We start from the raw sequence: 26,586 nt of genomic DNA, 5'->3' as shown, positions 1-26,586 counted from the left end.
GTGATCTCTCCTCTTTCATTCTTGATTTTATTTATTTAGGTCCTTGCCTTTTTCTTTTTGATCAAACTGGCTAGTGGTTTATCAATTTTTTTTAATTCTTTCAAAGAACCAGCTTCTGGTTTTATTGATCTGTTCTGCTGTTTTTTTTTTTATTTCAATAGCATTAATTTCTGCTCTAATCTTTCTTATTTCCTGTCTTCTGCTGGTTTTGGGTTTTATTTGCTGTTTTTTTTCCAGCTCTTTAAGGCATAATGTTAGGTTGTGTATCTGAGATCTTTCTTCCTTCTTTGGGAAGGTCTGGATTGCTATATACTTTCCTGTTATAGCTGCGTCCCAGAGGTTTTGGGCTGGAGTGTTATAATTTTCATTGGCTTCCATGTACTTTAATTTCCTCTTTAACTTCTTGGTTAGCCCATTAATTCTTTAGTAGGATGTTCTTCAGTCTCCTAGTATTTGTGACCTTTTCAAATTTTTTCTTGTGGTTGATTTCGAATTTCATAGCATTGTGGTCTGAAAATATGCACAGTATGATCTTGAACTTTTTGTACTTGTTGAGGGTTGATTTGTGTCCCATTATGTGATCTATTCTGGAGAATATTCCATGTGCCCTGGAGAAGAATGTGTATTTTGCTGCTTTAGGATGAAATGTTCTGAATGTATCTGTTAAGTCCATCTGGTCCAGTGTGTCATTCAAAGCCATTGTTTCCTTGTTGATTTTCTGTTTGGATGATCTTTCCATTGCTGTAAGTGGGGTGTTGAAGTCCCCTACTATGATGGTATTATTATCAATGAGTTTCTTTATGTTTGTGATTAACTGTTTCATATATATGGATGCTTTCAAATTTGGAGCATAAATGTTTACAATTGTTAGGTCTTCTTGGTGGATAGACCCCTTTATGATGATATAATGCCCTTCTTCATCTCATGATGCAGTCTTTATTTTAAAGTCTAGATTGTCTGATATAAGTTTGGCTACTCTGGCTTTCTTTTGACAACCATTAGTATGATAGATGGTTCTCCATCCCCTTACTTTCAATCTGAAGGTGACTTTAGGTCTAAAGTGGGTCTCTTGTAAAGAGCATATAGGTGGATTTGTTTTCTTATCCACTCTGTTACCCTATGTCTTTTGATTGGAGCATTTAGTCATTGACGTTTCAGTAAGTACTGAAAGATACGAATTTATTGCCATCATGTCGCTTGTAGAATTGGAGTTTCTGGTGGTGCTCTCTGGTACTTTCTAGTTTTTGTTGCTCTTGGTCTTTTTGTTTTGCTTTCTTTTTGTTGTTTTTTTCCATCTTTTCTCCCCTCAGAGTGTCCCCCTTAAAATTTCTTGTAGGGCTGACTTAGTGGTCATGAACTTCTTTAATTTTTGTTTGGGAAACTTTTTGTCTCTCTTTCTATTTTGAATGATAGCCTTGCTAGATAAAGAATTCTTGGCTGTGTATTCTTCTGATTCAGCACATTGACTATATCCTGCCACTCCTTTCTGGCCTGCCAAGTTTCTGTGGATAGGTCTGCTGCAAACCTGATCTGTCTTCTGTTGCAGGTTAAGGACTTTTTTTTCCCTTGCTGCTTTCATGATTCTTTCTTTGCCTGAGTGTTTTGTGAATTTGACTATGATATGCCTTGTTGATGGTTGGTTTTTGTTGAATCTAATGGGAGTCCTCTGTGCTTCCTGGACTTTGATGTCTGTGTCTTTCCCCATGTGAGGGAAGTTTTCTTTCGTGATTTGCTCACATAACCCTTCTACCCCTTTTTCTCTCTCTTTGTCTTCTGGGACCGCTATGATTCTGAGGTTGTTCCTTTTTTAATGAGTCACTGATTTCTCTAATTGTTAAATCATGCTCTTTTGCCTTAGGCTCCCTCTTTTTTTCTGCTTCAGTATTGTCCATAAGTTTGTCCTGTATATCGTTGATTTGCTGCTCTGCCTTATCCATCCTTGCCGTCGTATCATCCATTAGAGATTACAGCTCAGGTATAGCATTTTTTATTTCATCCTGACTACATTTTGCTTCTTTTATCTCCACAGAAGGGGATTCCAATCTATTTTCAAACCCAGCTAGTATTCTTATTGTCATGATTCTAATTCTGGAACAGACATATTGCTTGTATCTGTGTGGATTAAGTCCTTGGCTGTCATTTCTTCATGCTCTTTATTTTGGGCTGAATTCCTTCATTTCATCATTTTGAAGGAAGAAAAGGAATTAATAAGGTAAAAAAAATTAAAATAAAAAATTAAAAACAGCACACACTCACAAAATAAAATAAATGATGCTAAATCCTAGGTTTGTTTTGGTCTGGTTGATGAAAGAAGCTTGCTAGATTAGAGAAAAAGGGGACCAAAAAAATGGAAAACGTTTGAAAATTTGAAAAAAGGTATACAATGAAATAGAATAAAGTGAAATGATGGAATTAAAATAAAATTTGAAAAATTTACAAAAATTAATATGGTAGAAAAAATTAAACAAAAATATTTTTAATAAAAATTGAAAGTAAAAATAATTTCTTTCTCTTTCTATATTCAAGAAAAAGAAAAGAAATGAAAAAGAAAAGAAATAGATGGACCAGCCAACATACTAAAATATGATTGAGATTACATCATTTTCTCCTAGAAGTCAAACTATGAAGGACTTTATAGTTGTAAACTAAGCAGGTGGAGAGACTTGTGTTCCTATAGTGACGTTGGCCCGGTTGGGCAGGCTTAGTGTAATGTGTCCATTGTCCACTAGATGCCACTGCTCAGCTTACTGGGGTGGATTGTTTTGGTGCTTGTAGGAGTGTATGCACATGCGTAGGAGGGGTGAAAATGGCGTCACCCAGGTACCCAGTCTCTAGTACTGGAACTCTGTTCTCCCCACCTGTCCTTTGTCTCTGGCTTCCATCCACTCCCTGCTTTTACACTGCCCGTAACCAAACCATTAGGTTGCCAAGAGGCACCTCACTCCCAAGTTTTATCTCAGATGTGGCTGTGTTTCCCAACCCCTCACTTCTGAGGGACTGTGGCTTTGACCCACTCAGATCCTCTGGGGGAGGGTCTCACCAAGCAATGGCTGGTGCTGGCCACACCCAGGAACATTCCAGGGATAGCACTGCTGCCGATGCCCAGAAACTGCCCAGAAACTTCCAGCCCGACCCAGAAAAAGCTCATGCAATCATCTAGCAGCAACGTTTCAGGGATTATGGTAAATCACAACACACATCTGGCACCAATCTTCACCTTTAATTTCCTTATTCCAACACCAGCTAATGTGGTTCTTCTCTCAGATCTTTGCCTCTACCAAATGTCCTCCAAGCAGGGGGTGTGTCCCAAGGACCCCTGGAGCTCACTCTGCTCCTGGGTTTTCCCCCTTCCCACCAGAGCACCGCCAGGTATCGAACTATGGAGTTTCAGACTCTGTGCTCACCCTATTTATAGAGTCTTAATGGATTTAAACCCTGTCCTTTCTCCTTTCTCCCTTCTCCCTTTTTTGATTGGTCCCTTTGGCTGTTTCCACTTTTCCACTTTCTCTCTGGTTGCTTTTGCGGGGTGGGGGGGGTGATTTCCCAAACTCTCCCCGTCCCGGTCTCTGTCCTCTCTCTGCAAGCAAAAACAGCTCCTGCCCTCAGTGTGTTTGCTCTCCCCCACAGTTCACTTCTCTGTGCCGGGTACCTGCTGAGTTCTGTGGTTCAGGTTGTACAGATTGTTGTGTTAATCGTCAAATCAGTTTTCTAGGTGTGCAGGACGGTTTAGTGTTGATCTGGCTGTATTTTGTGGATGGGAGACGCAAAAAAAACCTTACATGCTGTTCTGCCATCTTGGCCCCTCCCCTCATTGTGGTTTTGATTTACATTTCCCTGATGCTGAGTGATGTTGAGCATCTTTTCATATGTCTGAAGGCCATCTGTATGTCTTCTGTCGAGAAATGTCTATTTAGATCAACTACCCATTTTAAATCAGATTGGTTTTTTTTTGTATATTGACAGTTATTTCCTGTCCCTGAAACAGTAAGGGAAGGGTTTCAGAGGAGGGGGACATTCAATCCAAATTTCAAGGGACAGATAGGGGCTCATCTACAGAACAAAGAAGAGAGGGACATTTGGAGTAGATGGAATGGAATAGAGAAAGGCACAGAGAAAGATGCTGCTGATGAAAATTAGTTTTTATGTGTGGTGCAGTATGCAAGTAAAATAGTTTTAGCAACACTTTAATAAACATATTTATAAAGGATCTGCTGTGTGTCCTGACACCTTGGGAGTAAGCAAAGAACCAGAATATATCTGCAGAGGATGTCCTGTCATGATTTTCAAGGCATTTGTGTGGTCATAGTATTGTAAAAAGTTGCTTTCTTTCTGCTTAAAAATATTTGGTGATTTTGCAATTAAGCTTAACTTTCAACACATACATGACTATATACTATTAAATAGAACTCAGAGATTCTTTAGACTACAGAAAAGGGAGTTTGTGTATTATCCCAAAACCAGCTAGAGACACTAATGAACATAGGTCAGGGAGTAACGTGTTTTAGAGAGAGCCTTCTAGCAGCTTGTAAGGATGGAATAAAGGGTAGGGGGTGATAAGTAGGGAGACTGGAGTCAGGAAGACCAGTTAAAAGATATTACAGCTCTGAACAAGAGATGGCATGAGTCTAAATTAAGACCATGGCAGGGGGAATGGATCAAAGAGGTTAGCTTTTGTTAGGGTTAGGAGAGGAAATGGAAAGAGTGTTTTCTACTATGATCTGCAGGCAGAAAACATACATCAAATCAAGTGCACACATATAAATTTTCTCCGAACAGTTCTTTATTAATAATGGTATCTTCTGATATTGTCACATCAGTTCTATTCTATCGTATTCTTTGAATACTGGGTGCAACCTACTGATTGATTCCATGCTGTAATTGATGAGGAAAATAAGCTCAGATTTGGCCATTGAGGTTGCAATAGCAAAAGGACATCAGAGTGGACACGTCTAGTGGGTTACTAAATTCATGAGTCTGGAGCTCTGGAAAGGATCTTGGACAGGACTGGGATCCATGGTGTGGATGAGTTCATCCAGGTCTGTGCAAAGAGAAGAGAGAGAAGAACCAAGACAGTGCCCAGGGACCCTCAAAATATTAATGGTAGAAAAGGAGTCCATGAAGAAAAAGGGAAAGAGCTATCTAAGAGGTAAGAGAACTCAATAGAGAATGGGGTCATGAAGATCTAGAAAGGAGAACACTTTGAGAAATAATAATTAACATGACCAAAAGCCAGAGTGGCCTGTATTTCTCTGAGTGAAATCAGAAATATCACAACATAATAGATTTATTTCAGATTAGTAAGCATGTATTATTTACACACTGTAGGGATATGCAAGATGTTACCTCTGTTCACAGCCTCAGAATCCTTCACAGGATGGCACTTCAGGCTGCCAGTGACAGTCAACAAGTGTTGGCCCAAGGGAATGCTACAAAGTTCCCACCCTGAACTTTCCATTTGTTAACTCACTAATGCATAATCTGTAAATATGTTCCTAGGAGAAGATTTGGGGGATACCCAAATCTAATCAAGACAGTTAAGATGTGGTTTCAGAGATGCAAGATTAGGATGTGGTTGACACTCCAAAAGCAGCAGTCTAATGGATTGCTGTGTATTCTACCTTAACAAAAAATATATATAATATTTAATTTAAAAAAGGTTAAAGAAGGTTCGATTTTTAGGTAACTGCTGGGGAGATGGAAACTAACATTTAAAGTAAAAACTAAGAATTTGTCAAAGTCCTGGTCCCTGTCTAGGAGAAAGGGAGCCAGAGCAGACAATGTGAATATATGATTATTAAGATACTGACATCCTTATTTATACTGGGTCCAGTCTGACTCTCATGTATATTCTAAGTAAGTAATTTCACAGTTTGTAGCAGATAGTTCTACATAAGAACAAAGTTTTCATGTTTTAGGTACACAACTGCCTTTTATTGCCACACCTTTTATCCTTACATATATTTCTTTATTCCTACTTAAATTAATATTGCCTTTATTCACTTAATCTTTGCATTCCACTCAGATCATAAGAAATAGTTAATCTATAAAATAAAACTTGAAATATAGCATGAATTGGGAGATTGAGAGGGACCCATTTCTACCACAATTGTATTTTTCTTTTGATGTGTTGCTCAACTGCATCTATTAGCTGAAATCACTTTTGGAGATAATAGTTCAGAAGGAGAAGGCTGGGTATACATGTAGCAGAACCAACCCTATGTGCAGATACTCCTTTTTTTTATTTTTTATTTTTAAATTTTATTTAAATGTAAGTTAGTTAACATATAGTGTAATAATGGTTTTAGGAGTAGAATTTAGTGATTCATCACTTACATATAACAACCAGTGCTCATCCCAACAAATACCAACAAGTGATGGTAACACCCATCACCCATTTAGTACATCCCCCCCACCCATCTTCCCTACAGCAACCGTCAGTTTTTTCTCTATATTCAAGTCTCTTATGGTTTGTCTCCCTCTCTGTTTTTATCTTATTTTTCCTTCTCTTTCCTTATGTTCATCTCTTTTGTTTCTTAAATTATACATATGAGTGAAATCATATTATATTTATCATTCTCTGACTTATTTTGCTTAGCATAATACATTCTGGTTCCATCTGCATTGTTGCAAATGGCAAGATTTCATTCTTTTTGATTGCTGAGTAATACTCCATTGTATGTGTGTGTGTATATATATATATATATATATATATATATATATATACCACATCTTCTTTATCCATTTGTCAATTTATGGACATTTGGGCTCTTTCCATAATTTGGCTATTGTTGATAGTGCTATTATAAACATTGGGGTGCATGTGCCCCTTTGAATCAGCATTTTTGTATCTTTGGATAAATACCTCATGGTGCAATTTCTGGGTCATAGGGTAGCCCATTTTAAATTTTTTAGGAACCTCTATACTGTTTTCCAGAGTGGCTGCACCAGTTTGCATTCCCAACAATAATGCAAAAGTGTTCCCCTTTCTCTGTATCCTCGCCAACATCTGTTGTTTCCTGAATTGTTAATTTTAGTCACTCTGACTGGTGCAAGGTGGTATCTCAATATTGTTTTGATTGGTATTTCCCTGATGATGAGTGATGCTGAGCGTCTTTTCATGTGTCTGTTAGCCATCTGGATGTCTTCTTTGGAAAAGTGTCTATTCATGTCTTCTGTTCATTTCTTCACTGGAATATTTGTTTTTTGGTGTTGAGTTTGATAAATTCGTTGTAGATTTTTGATACTAGCCATTAATCAGATATGTCAATTCCAAATATCTTCTCCCATTCTGTTGGTTGCCTTTTAGTTTTGTCGATTGTTTCCTTTACTGTGCAAAAGCTTTTTATCTTGATAAAATCCCAACAGTTTATTTTTGCTTTTGTTTCCCTTGCCTCCAGAGTCATTTCTAATAAGAAGTTGCTGTGGCTGAGGTCAAAGAGGTTGCTGTTTGTTTTCTCCTCTAGGATTTTGATGGTTTCCTGTCTTGCATTTGGACCTTTCATCTATTTTGAGTTGATTTTTGTGTATGGTGTAAGAAAGTGGTCCAGGCTCATTCTTCTACATGTTGTTGTCCAGTTTTCCCAACATCATTGGCTGAAAAGACCGTTTTTCCATTGGATATTCTTTCTTGCTTTGTCAAAGATTAGTTGGCCATACATTTATGGGTCCAATCTGGGTTCTCTATTCTGTTCCATTGATCTATGTGCACCATACTGCCTTGGTGATTACAGCTTTGGAATACAGATTGAAGTCCAGAATTGTGGTACCTCCAGTTTTGGTTTTCTTTTGCAACATGATTTTAACTATCCGGGGTCTTTCCTGGTTCCATACAAATTTTAGAATTGTTTGTTCTAGTTCTGTGAAAAATGCTGGTGTTATTTTGGTAGGGATTGCAATGAATGTGTAGATTGCTTTGGACAGTAACAACATTTCAACAATATTTGTTCTTCTGATCCATGAACATGGAATGTTTTTTCATTTCTTTGTGTTTTCTTCAGTTTCTTTTATAAGCTTTCTTTAGTTTTCAGTGTATAGATCTTGTACCTCTTTGGTTAGGTTTATTCCTAGGTATTTTATGGTTTTAGGTACAATTGTAAATGGGATAAATTCCTTGATTTCTCTTTCTTCTGCTTCATTATTGGTGTATAGAAATGCAGCTAATTTCTATATGTTGATTTTATATCCTTTGATATAAATTTTCTGAATTCATGTATCAGTTCTAGCAGTTCTTTGGTGGAGTCTTTTGGGTTTTCCAAACAGAATATCATGTCATCTGCAAAGAGCAAATCCTTCCAATTTTGATATCTTCTGTTTCTTTTTGTTGTCTGATTGTTGAGGCTAGGACTTCCAACACTATGTTGTACAACAGTGGTGAGTATAGACATGCTTATTGTGTTCCTGACCTTAGAGGGAAAGCTCTCAGTTTTTCTCCATTAAGGATGATATTAGCTGTAGATCTTTCATATATGATCTTGAGGTATGTTCCTTCTATCCCTACTTTTTGAGGGTTTTTCTCAGGAAAGGATGCTGTATTTTGTCAAATGCTTTTTTGCATCTATTGAGAAGATCATGTGGTTCTCATCCTTTCTTTTATTAATGTGATATATTGATTTGTGGATGTTGAACCACCCCTGAAGCTCAAGAATAAACCCCACTTGATCATGGTGATTACTGCTTTTAATGTATTGTTGGATTCCATTTGCTAGTATCTTTTTGAGAATTTTTGCATACATGTTCATCAAGGAGATTGGTCTGTAGTTCTCCTTTTTATTGGAGTCTTTATCTGGTTTTGGAATCAAGGCAATGCTGGTCTCATAGATGACTTTGGAAGTTTTCCCTCCATTTCTATTTTGTGAAACAGCTTCAAGAGAATAGGTGTTAACTCTTCTTTAAGTGTTTGTTAGAATGCCCCTGGAAAGCCATGCAACCTGGGACCCTTGTTTATTCAGAGATTTTTTATTATTGATTCAACTTCTTTACTGGTTATGGGTCTGTTCAAATTTTTTACTTCTTCCTGTTTCAGTTTTGGTAGGATATGTCTAGGAATTTGTCCATTTCTTCCAGATTGCCCAGTTTGTTGGCATATAATTGCTCATAATGTTCTCTTATTTTTGTTTGTTTTTCTACAGTGTTGGTTGTGATCTCTCTTTGTTAAAATTTTATTTATTTATTTATTTATTTATTTATTTATTTATTTTTAACGTTTATTTATTTTTGAGACAGAGAGAGACAGAGCATGAATGGGGGAGGGTCAGAGAGAGGGAGACACAGAATCCGAAACAGGCTCCAGGCTCTGAGCTGTCAGCACAGAGCCTGACGCGGGGCTCAAACTCACGGACCGTGAGATCATGACCTGAGCCGAAGTCGGCTGCTTAACCGACTAAGCCACCCAGGCGCCCCTATTTATTTATTTTGAGAGAGAGAAAGAGAGAGAAGAGGGGAAAAGAGAAGGAGAGACATCCCAAACAGACTCTACATCATCAGTGCAGAGCCTGACATAGGGCTCAGACTCACAAACTGTGAGATTATGACCTGAGCAGAGATCAAGAGTTGGATGCTTAAACAACTACACCACCCAGGCACCCCTCTGCTCTTTCATTCATGATTTTATTTACTTGGGTTCTTTCCTTTTTCTTTTTGATAAATCTAGCTAAGGGTTTATCAATTTTGTTAATTCTTTCAAAGAACCAGCTCCTGGTTTTGTTGATCTGTTCTACTATTTTTCTTTTAATTTTGATATCATTGATTTCTGCTCTAATGTTTATTATTTCCCTCTTCTGCTGGTTTTGGGCTGTCTTTGATGTTCTTTTTCTAGCTTTTAAGGTGTAAGGTTATGTTGTGTATTTGAGGCCTTTCTTCCTTCTTTAGGAAGCCCTGGATTGCTATATACTTCCTTTTCATGACTGCCTTTGCTGCATCCCAGAGGTTTTAGATGGTCATGTTTTCCTTTTCATTGGCTTCCATGTACTTTTTAATTTCCTCTTAAATTGTTGTTTAACCCATTCATTCTTTAGTAGGATATTCTTTAATCTCCAAGTGTTTGTGGTCTTTACAATTTTTTTCTTGTTATTGATTTCAAGTTTCATAGCATTGTGGTCTGAAAATATGCATAGTATGATATCAATATTTTTGTACTTGTTGAGGGCTGATTTGTGACCCAGTATGTGATCTATTTTGGAGAATGTTCCATGTGAACTCAAGAAGAATGTGCATTCTACTGCTTTAGGATTAAATGTTCTGAATATATCTGTTAAGTCCGTCTGCTCCAGTGTGTCATTCAAAGCCATTTTTCCCTTGTTGATTTTCTGCTTAGATGATCTTTCCATTACTATTAGTGGGGTGTTGAAGTCCCCTACTATGATGGTATTGTTACCAATGAGTTTCTTTATGTTTGTTATTAATTGATTTATATATTTGGGTGCTTTAAGTTTTGTGCATAAATATTTATAATTGTTAGATCTTCTTGGTGGATAGACCCCTTAATGATTATATAATGCCCTTTTTCATCTCTTATTCCAGTCTTCGTTTTTTTTTTTTTTTTAATTTTTTTTTTCAACGTTTTATTTATTTTTGGGACAGAGAGAGACAGAGCATGAACGGGGGAGGGGCAGAGAGAGAGAGTGGGAGACACAGAATCGGAAACAGGCTCCAGGCTCTGAGCCATCAGCCCAGAGCCCGATGCGGGGCTCGAACTCCCGGACCGCAAGATCGTGACCTGGCTGAAGTCGGACGCTTAACCGACTGCACCACCCAGGCGCCCCCCAGTCTTCGTTTTAAAATCTAGTTTGTCTGATATAACTATGGCTATTCTGGTTTTCCTTTGAGCTCCATTAGTATGATAGATGGTTCTCCATCCTCTTACTTTCAATCTGTAGATGTCTTTAGGTCTAAAATGAGTCTCTTGGCTATATGTAGGCAGCATATAGATGGGTCTTATTTTTTTTATCCATTCTGATACCCTACGTCTTTTTATTGGATCACTTAGTCCATTTACATTTAGAGTGATTATTGAAAGTTAATGAATTTATTGCCATTGTGTTGCCTGTACATTTGATGTTTCTGGTGATGTTCTCTGGTCCTTTCTATTCTTTGCTGCTTTTGGTCTTTTTTGTTTTGTTTTGTCTTTTCTCCACTCAAAGAGTCCCTCTTAAAATTTCTTGCGGGGCTGATTTAGTGGTCATGAACTCCTTTATTTTTTCTTTGGGAAAAGAGAAAGGAAAAAAAGTTAAAAATTAAAAATAAAACAAACAAATAAAGAAACCAGCAAACAAAATGAAACCCAAATGAAGTTACATCCAGTTTCCCCTAGAACTGAAACTTTGCAGCACACTATAGTACGTAAATTAATAAACAGGTGGAAGGGATTTGTGTTGGTCTTCTGGGGGATATGCCTGGAGGGTTCAGGTGGGCAGGGCTTGATGTAGTAACTCTGTTATGCACTTAGTGGTGCTGCTTAGCTTACTGAGGTTGATACATGTGTACACGCTAGAAGTGAAAATGGCTTCACTCAGCTCCTTAGTCTCTGGTGCAGGAACCCCATGCCCTCAACCAGCCCACAATCAAGCATCCTCCTTTGTCTCAAGCTTCTGTCTGATCCTGCCTCTACCCTGTTTGCGTCCAAGCTGTCTGCCTGCCAGGTAGCACTTCCCTCCAGAGTTTTATCTCAAATGGGGTTGTGTTTCTAAACCCCACACTTCAGTAACTCCCATGGTTTTCTGGAGGACTCTCTGGGGGAGGATCTCACTGAGCAATGGCCGCATGCTGGCTTGCCCCAGAGAATGTTCCTGCTATTGTGCAGTGGCAGACACCCAGAGTTTATGGCAAATCACAACATACAACTGGCACCAGGTTTTGCTGTCCTCTGGCATCTTTGTTCTAATATCATTAAACGTGGCCACTCCCTGGGGTCTGTTGGGACCTATGCCTGTGGGGAGGCCATATGGCTTCTACCAAATGCTATCCAATCAGGGAAATCTCCCTGATGTGACCCTTCAGACCATGCTGCCTACTCCTGGGGATTCACCCTACTTTTTCACCAAAGCAATGCCAGGCACTGAGCTTCAAACTTCAGACTCTGAGCTCCACTCTTTATAGAATCTTGGTGGTATTGAAACCCTCTCCTTTCTCTCCTTTAGTGATTTTGGGGAACAGATTTCTTGTTCAATCCCCTGCGAGTATTTTCTCTCTCTCTCTCTCTCTCTCTCTCTCTCCAGTTACTTTCAGGGGGAGTGCTTTTCTTGTGCGATCCCCATGCGCTGCACTCTCTGCCTTTCTCTTTCTCTGTCATTTCTCCATGAAAATGGATCCTTACCCTCTGTGGCTCTATAGCTTTTCTCTCCCCCAATTCACTTCTCCACACCATGTACCTGCCAAATTCACTGGCTCCAATTATGCAGGATTGTTGCATTAATTCTCAGATCAATTTCCTGGGTGTTCAAAATGGTTTGATGCTGATCTAGCTACATTTCAGGGACGAGACAAGCTCAGGGTCCCTTACTACTCCACCATCTTAACTCCCCTGGGCAGACATTCCTAAAAGAATGGGGAGGAATTAATGATCACATAGTGGCTCCATAGGACTGGCATACTCCCATTAGGGGAAAATTTGTTTGTATATTTTATTTCCAGCTGTGAGGTTGGGTTTACATTTACCACGACTTGGCCTCTCTAATGAGTTGTGGTTTTTTTTAATGTTTATTTATTTTTTGAGAGAGAGAGAGAGAGAGGGCATGAGTGGGGGAGGGGCAGAGAGAGAGGGAGACAAGAATCTGAAGCAGGCTCCAGGCTCCAAGCTGTCAGCATAGAACCCGACCAGAGGCTCGAACCTACAGACTGTGAGATCATGACCTGAGCAGAAGTCAACACTTAACCTACTGAGGCACCCAGGCGCCCCCCCTTTTTTTCTTTTCCCTCTCTGATGGATTTGATCAGCAGATTTAAGTTAAAAACAAAAACAAAAAAATCTCAAACTTTGGCTGCATTTACTGCTTATTTGTATTGATAAATCTCAGGTCCTTTGGTGGGAGAACTAATATCTACCGAGATTGTGCCTCCCTCAATTCAATATTTATTGACTCCTACTATATGCCAGGCATTGTCCTGTATAAGCAATGAATACATTAAAATCTCTAATAATCCCTGTTAAGTTGAATTCAATTATTTAGAAGTTATGCTGTGTGGAAATTGATTATGATATGACTTAGCCCCCAAAATGGGATATAAAATGGTATATTATATATGATGTCAGCTCAGCTCAGTGAATTTATATACATTCATAAGCAAGAGAAAAGCCCATTTTCTGGTATAAGCTTAAATTTGCCTCTTTCTTTATGCCTGCTTATGAAAATCAAATATCTCCCATTGCAGTAATTCCTGAACTAGATTCCAAAAGGGAAATTTGAGGGGTTGGAGAATTTAGTACATCGTCCTTTTTGCTTAAAAGTTATTTTTTTTAAGCAAGCCTATGCTTGGTACAAAACTAATACACACACACACACACACACATGGATATTCTCAATGTGTATCAATGTGTGGGGTGTGTTTGGGGTCTTTCCCCTAATACTTTAAGGTCGGATACATCTGCATGAAATTCCCAGTGGATAAAAGGGAGGGAGATGCATTAGTGAGTGATCTAACTAGTTTACTTTTCTATAAAAACTCCGTCCTGGACAGTTAGCGATCTCTTTCATTCAGCACGAAGATCTAGAGGTTTCTTTATTCACTCTGAACACGTGAACACCTCCAGAAAAAACTCGAGCTCACCATTTTGCCATTTGCTTGATCTTTTCTTTACAATGTGCCTCAGGAAGGGTAGATGAAAAATTTGAAATATAGTAATAACCCCAAGTCATTTCTGTTTCTTATTACATTGTCTCTTCATCCCACCACATTATTTTTTCAAAGGATCCCCAAGATGCCATCCCCAGAGGAACCATGCTGGCCATTTTCATCACCACTGTTGCCTACATAGGAGTTGCTATTTGTGTAGGTAAGTTGTATGTCTTTGGTGTAAGAATTCCAGAATTACAAGGAGTCTAGTTCTTTCATGTCCAGTGGGCTTTCAATGGATCATAAGTAGAAAGTGTTTTTTTAAAGACAACATTTTTATTCCCCTCTGGATGCTCTAGGGGTTTGAATGCAATTAAGCCATAATATAGGTGTCTCGGGGTCAGGGCTAGGATAGAGTTAATAAGATTGTCATTCTGCCTGAACACAAAGAGAATCCAATTTAGCTACTCTAGGTGATAATCCCCCCTGCCAAAGATGTTTTGCACCCACCCAGCACCCACCTCCCTTGTCTTGGGAGGGAGGTGAGAAACAGCCAGAGAGAAGAAGCCAAAAGCAAAACAAGACAAAAACAAAAAGGCTTAGGAAAATATGAAAGATCTAGAATTGATGACTGTATCTCCTCCTTGCACTAACTGTCCCTAATATGGAAATGTCACTGTCACTAGTTGGCAGGAAATCAGAACAAGACCCAGCTGCCAGCAGTGTGGGTGGCCAGCCCCCACATTGCTCAGTGAACAGAAAATATGTGAATACACCTGCTGTTCCTAAGCTGACTTTCATTCCACCTGGTGCCTGCAGCCACACCTCCTCCTGGTTGGGGGTCACTTCATGCTTATACCATAGTAGGAGAGGAAGCAATGTGGAACATTCAGAGAAGAAAACTCTTTTCTGTGCACTGCACAGAATATAGTTCCCCACTGCAGAAGCCCGGATGACCATTTTGCTGAAGGGCACATCCCAGTAGTCCTCTACTTAAAGGAAATTGGGGAACTGCATTTATCTTACTTTGGTTTGTGGAGAAAAAAGCAAAACAGTTAACTTAGATTCTTGCTCTTCTCACTGTCTCTTATTTGAGGAAAATGGATAATGTTAGCTATATTGCTGTGGCATTTTCAAGTTTAGTTACATGTAAAGAGATTTTATTCCAATACTTTAGAAAATTGACACATTTTTAAATGACATTGAAATCACCTTAAGTTAAATTTCCCAAATGGTTTTCTATCTCACATGAAGTAAAAATGAAGGAATGAGTAAAGTTATAGACCTGATTTCAGAGAATCTTTCAGTTTTTGCCTGGGGCGGAAAATCTGTTTCTATGCTTTTCCCTGGAGAGGAGGATAGTCATGAGGTCTATAGCCTGTCATTAGTTATGGTTCATGGCTTGGCTTCACTGAAATTTGGGGAGTTGTATAATGCAGAAGCCAAAATATATGATTCAGAAAAGTCAGCTCAACATAAAAGAACAAAGCATAAAGGTAAAATCTAGAATGGATAGTTTTGCTTGGTAACCAACATCCATGATTTCAACTGTTTAAGCAGTCCTGTCATGTTATGTTTACTGTGGTGGGGAGAGAATGGGCCCTTGTATGAATTGCATCACCAGAGAAAGATTACCACCTGACAGGGTACCTGTCACTGAGACCTCTCTTGAAGTTAATAGCAAGGGATGATGACTCCTACTGGCTGGAGTTGGAATTGCAAAATGAACAGTTTCATTGGTTGGGATTTAGTTTGCAAAACATGTATCCTTCAGGTGGTTCAGAAAAGTTTCTACATATATCCCATGTATAGTCATATATTTCAATAATTCTATCAAATACATAGTGGCAGAGATTATAGTTATAAAATTCCTAAGGAAAGTCAGTGATTAAAATATCTATCAAGAATCTTTAAAAAGTTCATAACTCCATTTCTAGGAATCTACCCTAGAGAAATATGTTGAAATATGGAAGGAAATTTTGTGTACAAAGGTGTTCATCATAGAATGTTTATAGTAGAAAATAACAGAAATACCAAAATGTATAAAAATAATGGAATACACTGATATTTGATAGAATATTATTTGACCATTAATAGTACCAAGGAAATCTTAATATTTTATCCCCCATTTCTTTATTATTTAAGCCATTAAAATTCTATGTAAAGTAGAATTATAGCTATGTTTAAATAATTATGAAAGGACTATCATTAGTTGAAAACAAGGGCTCAGTTCTCTTAATTACCGAATTCAATAATGCTACCCCTTGGTTCTCTCACCGTTGAGAAAATAAATCCTTCTACCTGCAAAACACCTGATCAGTAGTACCAAACCAGATATATGAATCGAATACATATTATGTGCAAAGCATTGCCATGTGCATTTCAGAAAGTAATAGGGTTCCAACCCCAAGTGTCTTAAAGAGGTAGGTGAAAGCTTGGACTTAAAGCACCCAAGGCAGTGGAAGTGGCAGCTTGTTAGAGACAGGGGGCACTCTCAAGCCTCTGAGAATGGGAACCTCCAGGTACCTGATCCCAGAATGACAAGAGAGGATGGCAATGGACCTGCTCAGACTCAAAGTAAACTATGATTTCAGAAGAAAACCTTATAGGGGGCAGAACACTTATAAAGAAATGACAAGCCATGGTTGTTTCCCCAGGAGCCTGTGTGGTCCGAGATGCCACTGGAAGCATGAATGACACAGTCATTTCTGGGATGAACTGCAATGGTTCAGCAGCCTGTGGGTTGGGCTACGACTTCTCAAGATGTCGGCATGAACCATGTCAATATGGGCTGATGAACAATTTCCAGGTTTGAATGACCAAAAAAAAAAAAAAGTTGATTGCTATTTTCATTTGTAGAATGTCATGTGGAGTATAATGAAACTTCTGACTTTGCAAATGATTGATTGTGGATCCGTTTGAATTCAGCAAGGAACAATTCATGAGTGAGGGAAGGGAACCCTATAGGCATTATGTAGTGGCAAATCCTGTGGTTACGTTTACTGTGGTGGGAAGAGAATGGGCCCTTGTATGAATTGCATCACCAGAGAAAGATTACCACCTGACATTATGCATCTTCCAGTCAATTATGAAAGATTCCATGGCGGGGAGAAGGAGAGACTTAGATAGTTAGCACTTGGAATGCACGTTGTGCATGGACTTCAGTTTAGGAAAGGGCCTCAATGTGGTCCTGGAGTGCCTGGAAAACAAGGCCAAGAAGGAAATTGTGAGTGGCAAAAGGGGAGGTAAATGAGGGGGGAGGAAGAAGGGAAGTTGGGAAAGCTGCAGAACTTGAAACATCAATTTGTCTGAATGATTGGTGAGCAGAGGGAGAGGCAAATTTGTCTTGAAGGCTTCATTCGTACATTTTAACAACCAACAAAGAGAAATTAACTCAGTTGAAGTCATTATTCCAAAATATGCCTTAAATTGATAGAATCTCATCATGTCTAAGATCTAAAATTATATTTAATGATCACAGAGAAAGCAAATGTTTCAAAAGCTTCTATGTGCAGGAAGAACAAGAAAGTCTAAAGCTTTTCGGAAGACCAGTAAACAACTGAGCCCTCCCCAAAACTTATTTAAATACCAGTTCCTACTGGATAGGATTTCCCATTGTCCAGGAAACATATGCCCAAAAAGACAGGGGTAATGTTGTCAAAGTCCTTGAAATCATTTCCTTATTTATTCTTTCCAGTATCTTCTGGATGTATTGTGGTGAGCATTTCTTATTGTTATAAACAATGACAACAAAATGGCCATGTCCATTTTGAAAAAAACAAATATTGAGGAACTCGAGAATGAAGCAGGGGTGGGGGGCAATCTGGTTAGAAGCAATTAATTTGTAAAGGAGTTTCCAAATCACAGAAAGTAGAAAGGGAAGCATTTGCATAAAATTTTGACTTTCTTTTCTCAAGGTCATGAGCATGGTGTCAGGGTTTGGCCCCCTCATCACTGCTGGCATCTTTTCGGCAACGCTGTCCTCAGCCCTGGCCTCTCTCGTCAGCGCACCCAAAGTGTTCCAGGTGATACAAGCACAAGAGCATGTTCCTCTCCCTACGTCTGTTTCCACTAAACTTGGATCAAGCTGAAATACTCATTCTCACGAGCAATCATCTTCCATCATTTTCTGAAACAGTTTAACGTTTGCATCTGGCTCAAATGCTGTCTGCCACATAGTCAAGATCGATTCAAATAATATAAAGAATGATAAACTGCAGTGTTAACTTGTGCCTATATCATGTACCACTTCATCTTTCCCCAAATCTTCTTGTTTGAATCACCTAGGGAAAATGACTGTGCATAGATATAAATGACGAATATCTCCTCTTCTTTTCCATTAGGCACTGTGCAAGGACAACATCTACAAAGCCCTGCAGTTCTTTGCAAAGGGATATGGGAAAAACAATGAACCCCTGAGAGGATACATTCTCACTTTTGTTATAGCCATGGCCTTCATTCTTATTGGTTCGTAGTTTTCTCTTGCTTCCTGAAAGCCAAGGAATTCTTCTGATTACTGTTAGGGTTTTCTTTTTAGCTTGACGAATTGCCTGTTTTATGTTTAATATCCCAATTCAGATAATTGGAGTCTGTCTAATCCAAGGAATCCTTGTGTGTAGAGAGCATTCGAGGACTTGAGGTAGACTTTGAATCTTCTTTGAATCTGAATGTTGGAAATCCATCCAACCAAACGCAAGAGAATCCTTCCTCCAAGCTCCCTGATTGTGTAATTCCAGAGTCTTCCCCAGGTGCCACTTGTCTCCACCTCTCCTGGTTTGGCAGCTAGCTGGAGAATTGAAGTATCATTTTCAAAATATGGTCCATTGACCACTTATATCAGAATCCAAATCACCTGGGGTTTGTTAATGTGCCAGTTTTTGAGACCCAACCCCAGAATTAGAATCAGTGTCTCTGGAGATAAGGAATCTGCATGTTTACAAGTTCCTCAGGAGATTTGTAGACGACTAAGGTTTGAGAACCACTTACCAAGACTGTAATCTCGGCTTCCTCTCCAAAGTGATATAGGAACAGCTGCACAATCTTGGAGAGGCACATTCATCAACTTTAGCCTGCACGTTCCTCGTTCCTTCCTAAGGTGCTACCATTGCTGGTGAGCCTATCAGAGGAAAAGAAGCCAAAAGCAAGGCCATGATAACTGTGCCTAGAAGGGCAGAGCCTTCCTCAGCACAGTGGCACTAAACAATAAAGGCCCCTCATCATCACATGAACTCAGGAAGTGACTGTAATTCCTGAATCCTCATAAGATTTCTACAAGGTTGAAGAGGTAGAAAATATGACTGTCTGTGTTTTTTAGATTTTTAAAAGATTAAATAAAAAGTGATTATTTACAGAAAAGCTTCCATTCTATAACTTAAGCATAACACCTCAAATCATTGCCCTATAATGCATTTATGTGATCGAATAGCCCAAGTGTTAGAAAATTGTATAAATTAAATAATATCCTTAAAAATCACTGAGAACAGTGTAGACTAGCTTCATGGCACAAACTTCATGGCAGCCATTTTTGCCTATTCCTTGCTGGCATCTATGGTCTAGAATCACACCCAGATGCCACCTGTATTTGCATCACTGTGGTTGACAGATAAATGATAATGTCTCTGAATTACTTCCTATATCATACAGTAAACAATTCAGCTAGGATTAAATCATACTGGATATTTAGGTACTGGGGTAAAAATTTTCTGGCACACCTTGAGAGGTAGAACTCTCTAGAAATGTTTAAAAGTGGGGGGGGGGGGGCAGCAAATGACTAGCAAGAGTTGAGAGTCAAGAAGAGTAAGTTGGGTATAGAGATTTCCAATTGGGTATTGCTGGAGCCCTGGTATTTAATCTGTCACACTGCAGAGTTTAGTGACACAGGAGAAAAATAATTTCTCCTTGTATCCACAGCAGACAAAGAATAGAAGATATGGTACCTCTGGACTACCTACAGGGGAGTTTATCATCTGCCCAGTCCCCAAACCCTCTACCCATGCCCACTTGAATTACAGGTCTTGCCTATTGTCTATTTTCTCATTGGTAGGTTTTCTTGTATCTTACTTTGTGGAAACCCCGGCTGAAAAAATATTTTTAAATGAATGCAACCCCAAAGAAAAATCACTAACTTCTTAAACTTTGACAAATGCTAGCTATGTTTTCAATTTCCAAATAAAGTCAAGCTTCCAGGCTGTGACAGCTGTTCAGCCCCTGGTCTCATCACTCATATGTACATGCTCACTTCTGCTTCATTCACAGCGGAACTGAACACCATCGCCCCCATCATCTCCAACTTTTTCCTGGCCTCATATGCACTTATTAATTTCTCCTGCTTCCATGCCTCTTATGCCAAATCTCCGGGTAAGTTGACTTTTCGTAACTAAAATAAGCCTAAGAAGGCAGTTAGTTTGTCTCAATAAGATGAAATAAGTCAGTGAAAAGTGCTCAATCTGTGTTTATGTATTTCCTTATATCCTAGTGGGCAGCGTAATCCACTTTATTTTGGTGAGTTGGGGGGTGACTTCTGAAATAGAAAAAGAATCATTTGAGCAATGGCCTTTTTGACCAACCGTAAAGTCAATTTTCTCCTGCGGCAATAAATTATTCATTGCAAGAGAAACCACATTTATTTCAGCAGTAGAAAAACACCACTATTTATTTCCAGGGTGAAAGTGACCACAGAAGTGGAATAAATGTATATATTTGAAACTTCCTTACTATCAATTTGTTTCCTGCCCATGGTGCAGAAGAGAAGGATGAGTAGTTCCCATAATTACCTGCTGAGTACAGTCGATGCAGATTCGTATTGAAACCAGTGGCATCCCTGCCCTCCTCAGACTGTGGTTGAAAGTGGTGCAAAATTTTACGCCAAAGAACCTTCCCTGTCTAGTCACCTCTCACCTCTTCCTTGCTTTCATTCGCTATTAGAATTCCTTCTACCTTTCCACCAGAATAGATACTCGTCACAATTGACCTTCAGAAAGTTCTTCACCATGAGAGCCTTTATCAGGCATGTAAACACATTTCCACTCTATTAGGGCCTGCTGTGATCACAAGCTTCCTTTGCAAAACCTGCTGCCAATAAGACAAAATATGGACAGAAGGGGAGCCTTCGTCCACTCAAGGCCACTGGGCTTCAGAGGACAACTGAAGAACTTTTGTTTCTGTTGTGTTGTCTTCTTTTAAACAGAGAACAGAAAGTTCTAGTCAGTGAATACAACAAGTATAGAAATGTGTGCCTCCATGCCATGTTATGTTCATCTTTGAAAAGCAAGGTGAAATCATAGAGATGGGAAGGGGAAAGAGTGGAAAAGGAAGGAGTGAAAGAGGAAGAAAGAAAAAGAGAGAGGGGAAAAAAAACACAGAGACACATGGATACACAAACCCACAAAATGACACACACACTGCCTCTGCTACACACAAACACACACACACACACACACACACACGCACGCGCACGCGCGCGCACGCTCACATACAGCCAGACTTGGAAAAATAAAGGCATTTCCAGGGATGTTCTCAATGTGCTATTTCCATCTGGTGGCCATTTCAGAAATTGCTCCTGAAGACTTTGAAGGCTCTGTTGTGTTTTGGCAACTCCAAATTTAATATGTATTTCACCCATAGACCAAATGCCCTTCAAATCAGAACTTCCCTAGCTGACCACACTGTCTTCCAGCTTCTTCACTGCAAGGAACATGGGAAACTCCCATGCATATATGAACCATGAGAAATAGTTTCACTGTAAAATGTAAAACATTAATGCATCAGGTTTAAAAAGCTATTACAGAAAAACTTCTCCCTTTTTCTCATAGATTATTATTTCTGAAAGGGCAATCACTATCCTCTTAACATAAAGAAGGCAAAGACAGAGCTATCAGGAAGTTACTGGCTTGACTTTTGATGAAGCTCTACCTTCTCCATAGGAACAATAAGCCCGTTGTCTTAACCTCCTCTTTCTTGGGGCACCAAGGAGTGTCTCTCCCTCCTCCCCACTAGACCCTACTCTTTTCATCTCTCCTGCCTCCTTTTAACTCCTGATGGCATAGATATCAGAGGCTTAAGATTTCATAGTTTGGGAAGACAATTGGGGCATGCTGGAAATACAAAGAGGCCATGAGTAACACATTTTTTATATTTATAGCATTCTTATTTACTATACCTTCATAGGCCAGGAACCCAAGGTCACAGAAAACTAATAACAGAATTGGGAACTTGACCTAAAAGTTCTGATTTTCATGCTAGGAAAAACTGTTGCCTGCAGCTAAAAAATTTTTTAAGTTTATTTTTGAGAGAAAGACAGAGAACTCAAGTGGGGGGAGGGGCAGAGAGAGAGGGAGGCAGAATCTGAAACAGGCTCTGCGCTGTCAGGGCAGAGCCTGACGTGGGGCTCGAACCCATGAACCGTGAGATCAACACCTGAGCCAAAGGCGGATGTTCAACCTGCACCCCCAAGCTGCATTCTAATATGCAGTGGTATAAAGTAATAGTGTGAAAGTTTTTCTTATGCACTGAGATTTTTTATTTCAGGATGGAGACCTGCGTATGGAATTTACAACATGTGGGTATCTCTTTTTGGAGCTGTTTTGTGCTGTGCAGTCATGTTTGTTATCAACTGGTGGGCAGCTGTCATCACCTATGTCATTGAGTTCTTCCTCTATATATACGTGACTTATAAGAAACCAGGTAAGATAAGGACTGTACAGGAGGGGGTTTCAAAAGCACTCCCTAACTAACCATTCATTCAACAAATGTTTATTGAGCACCTCCTATGTGCTTAGGTGTGCTATGTGAACAGTGGATATTAAAAATATAACATAATAGTTAACCATATATACCATATATACCAAGCACTCCTTGAATCCTCACAATGATGCTGTATATCAGGTATCATTAGACCCATTTCACAGATGAAGAAACTGAAGTTCAAACAGTTGACCGTTTTTCAAGGTGACAGGATGAGCTAGAACTGACATTTTGAGTAGAGTGTATGATACCAAACCCCATTATATCACCTTCTAAGAATCCTGCTAAATAAGATATAGTCCCTATCCTCAAGGAGTTCACTGACCCTGATGCAAGCAAGTAACCATAATACTATATAGGAAGTACCATGCGATGACATGAGCGAACTACTGAGAAAAGGAGAGGGAGCGATTAGTTCTGATTAGGGTTGTCCAGGAAGACTCTTCTGGTTCGTGGCCTGCATTCCCAGGACTAACACTCAGTAGGCACTTAATAAATATTTGTTAAATGAACAAATCAGGCAGAGTCAGGGAAGATTATTCTGGGCAGAAGGAAAAGCATGAGTGAAGTTAGGAGGCATGCAGGGACATGGCTCAAGGCCTGTAACACAGATGGAGTTCTTGGGTGCTAAGGAGAAGGGGCAGAGGAGTAGCTTGGGCCAGATAAATACGAAACATAATGTCATGCTAGGGATTCTGTGAGCAACAAGAAGCTGCCATAGATCATTCAACTAGAGCTGAACTTTGGGTGTTAACTTTTGAATCAATGAGAAGGATAGGCTGAAGCTGGGAGAAGCTAGAGAGCAGAGTGTGGTACAGAGAGGCCTAGTCTCGGGAGCCAGATGGCCCCCAGCCACCTTCCTATGTCCCCTACCTGTACTGCACAAGGAAAGTAGAGAGGCAGTAACTAGCTTAGAGGGATTTGTTTGCTGTTTTCTTTACTACTTTACGCATCAGGCATAATTTACATATGGTAAGATACATCCCCTTTAGATGTACAGTCTATAGGTTTTGACAGATTTACACAGTCTTGTAACCACCACCACAATAAAGACAGAGGACATTTCCATCATCAGCCAAAGTTTCTTCACACTTGTGTATTCGATCTCTTCCCCCCGCCGACTCAGCCCCTAGTAACTGTTCTGATTTTGGTTGCTATAGCTTTGCCTTTTCAGAGTATTACATAGAATGATGCATTTTGTAGCCTTGTGTATGCTTCCTTTCACTTGACAGGATGTTTTTAGATTCATCCATGTTATTGCATGTGTAAGTGGATTGTTCATGTATGTTGAGTAGTAGTTCGTTGTATGAATATATCTGAAAAATTTAAGAACTGCATCCACCAGCTGATGAACATTTGGGTTGTTTCAAGCTTGGGATGATTATATGTAAAGCTGTTATAAACATGCACACACAGGACTTTATGTGGACCTCTGTTTTCATTTCTCTAGGAGTAGGATATCTAAGAGTGGGTTTTCTGACCATGTAGTGTGTGTATATACATTTTTTTTAAATAAGAAACTGCCAAACTCTTTTGCACAGAAACCGTATCATCTTCTCTTCCTACCAGCAAGGGATGAAAGTCCTCATGCTCCACATCCTTGTCAGCACTTAGCGTTGTCAGTTGATTAAAAAAATAAATAAAACTTTCTAATAGATGTGGAGTCCTATCATTATGACTTGCTTGCATTTTCCTAATGACTAATGATATTGAATATCTTATTTGCCATCCATCTATCTTCTTCAGTCAAATGCCTGTTTAAATCTTCTGCCTATTTATTTTCTTGTGCCTATTTGTTTTCTTATTATTCAGTTCTGAGAGTTCTTTATATACTCTAGATGTAAATCCTTTAGTGGTACGTGTTTTGCAAATATTTTCTGCAAGGCTATGACTTGCCTTTTCATTTTCCTTACAGTTTGTTTTGAAGAACAGACATTCTTAATTTGTTTTTTTAAAAACATTTATTTATTTTAGAGAGAGAACACAAGCTGGGGAGGGGCAGAGGGAGAGAGTGGAAGACAGAACCTGAAGCACGTTCTGTGCTGTCAGCATGAGGCCTGATTCCAGACTAGTCTATCCCCTGCTTTTAACCAAGTCACCTTACTTTTTTGTTGTTGTTTTCATTTTTTTTAATGTTTATTTTTTAGAGAGAGAGAGAGAATGATAAGTAGCAGGAGAGGAGCAGAGAGAGAGGCACACACAGAATCCAAAGCAGACTCCAAGTTCTGAGCTGTCAGCCCAGACCCCCACACAGGGCTTGAACTCATGAACTGTGAGATCATGACAGTTGGATGCTTAATCGACTAAGCCACCCAGGCACCCCTCTTAATTTCTAGAAAGTCTAATTTATCATTTTTTTTATGATTTGGCTTTTTGCTTCTAATCTATCTTTCCCTAATCTAAGGTCACAAGCTTCTTCTAAAAGTTTTACTGTTTCAGATCTTAAATCTATGCCCATTATCCAGTTGGAGTTAATTTTTACACATGGTATGAGGAATGGTTCAAGGTTCACTTTTTACTTATAAATATCCATTTGACTAGTAGGAGTTTTATAAGAACAAAATAACCTAAGGTATGCTAAATACCTGGTGCAATCAATACTAACTCAATATTAGTCTTTTTTTTTTTCCTCCAGATAATTATTCCCCACCATCTCCCTGCCTCTTCCAAACAAGACTAGGGAGATGACTCTATCTACCATCTGGAGTAAGTCTGTACATTCCCATCAGGACTGCCTCTTATAAAGTTTAGAGGCCCCATCTAATATTTAATTTATTTTAAAAAAAATGGTAGGAGATGGTAGCACTTCCCTCCCTTATTACGAAGATCAGGCCCTAAATAAAACATCAAACTAAAATGCTTGCCAAACTCTCTTTATAGATACCCAAGAGGAAGAATCCCTGAGCTATTCAGTTTTACTATTCAAAATATAAAGATTGCTACACACTATCTGTGTTTACAGAAATGCCTCTTTTCTTTTCAATTCAAGAATTTATGAAGACCTTTTGAATTTACTTAGGGACTAACCTTTTCCAAGTCTATCCACTTGCAACGTGGTTGTCACATAGCCTCTCTCACCAAGCAAAATTTCTGGAGCCAAATCTTTAAAGTCTGACCCTTAGCTGGAAAGAGAGATCTCACTTCTAAGAATTCATAAAGTGTTCATAAAAGGACACAATGCTATCTCTAGGAAATGCCACATTGTGTTTTCTCTAATTTGGGCACTCCTCACTGATGAGATAGCCAAGGAAAATCATAGAAGGCAACAGCTTACACAGAGGGAAGGTCAATGCTTTTAATGCCAAATTCTTCCATTGTCCACAGATGTGAACTGGGGCTCCTCCACACAGGCTCTTTCTTATGTGAGCGCATTAGACAATGCCCTGGAATTAACGACCGTGGAAGACCATGTGAAAAATTTCAGGTAAAGTTAACCTCTCAGGCATCTTGGCATTGCTCTACATTAGAAGTGGTTTTCCTTTATGGGAGACAAATGCACTAGAGTAGTGATACACTTTATGGGTATATTCTCAGAATAGGCAGTCCTACAAAACTGCCTCATTTTCATGACAACACCTCTATGAATGAGTGTTTCTTCTCTTCCACCCTGAGCTATGCCCACTCTCAACTATAAACTATCATAATGCCAGGTGTCACCTTCCATGCACAGAAATAGAGAGGTGATCCAAGAGTGTGATTTTAGAGAGATGTTCCCAAATCCCCCAAAACCTTAATCATTGGTGCTGTCTTCGTTCAGCTTAAGGCTTTGTGGCTTACTGAATTCTCTTAGGAAAAGTAACATTTTAAACTCTTCATTAGTTATATCTTATTTTGAATGGAACCTGAAAAAAAATGAGCTTTGCAAGGAAGATGAAGGAAAGCAGCATGAAAAGGCCAGCTGGAGAGTAAGAGGTCACATTGGGGATTTAGGATAGGGTAGTGTCTGGAGGGAAGAAAACAGGGGTAAACCCAAGACCACCTTTTTTGTACTTCACATTTTGCCATGACTAATGAACTAAGAATACAAAGATGGCAAGATGAACAGATAGGATGATGCAAGAATTCTGATGAGAAACC

General features: G+C 39.1%; 1 protein-coding gene across 4 annotated transcripts in view; it reads left to right on the top strand.

Moving 5' to 3' along the window:
* SLC12A1 (solute carrier family 12 member 1) overlaps nt 1-26,586 on the top strand; it is a 104,296-nt gene that overhangs the window by 33,828 nt on the left and 43,882 nt on the right. For all 4 annotated transcript variants that reach the window (XM_043555485.1, XM_043555483.1, XM_043555482.1 and 1 more), the window contains exons 10-16: nt 13,903-13,987; nt 16,425-16,576; nt 17,685-17,792; nt 18,111-18,234; nt 20,023-20,124; nt 22,294-22,449; nt 25,834-25,933. In XM_043555485.1, the coding sequence (XP_043411420.1) occupies nt 13,903-13,987; nt 16,425-16,576; nt 17,685-17,792; nt 18,111-18,234; nt 20,023-20,124; nt 22,294-22,449; nt 25,834-25,933 (827 nt within the window). The remainder of the gene's footprint in view (nt 1-13,902; nt 13,988-16,424; nt 16,577-17,684; nt 17,793-18,110; nt 18,235-20,022; nt 20,125-22,293; nt 22,450-25,833; nt 25,934-26,586) is intronic.

The sequence above is a fragment of the Prionailurus bengalensis genome, chromosome B3 (genome assembly GCF_016509475.1).
Source record: "Prionailurus bengalensis isolate Pbe53 chromosome B3, Fcat_Pben_1.1_paternal_pri, whole genome shotgun sequence".
NCBI lineage: Eukaryota > Metazoa > Chordata > Mammalia > Carnivora > Felidae > Prionailurus > Prionailurus bengalensis.
This window is presented reverse-complemented; position numbering and strand designations above follow the sequence as displayed.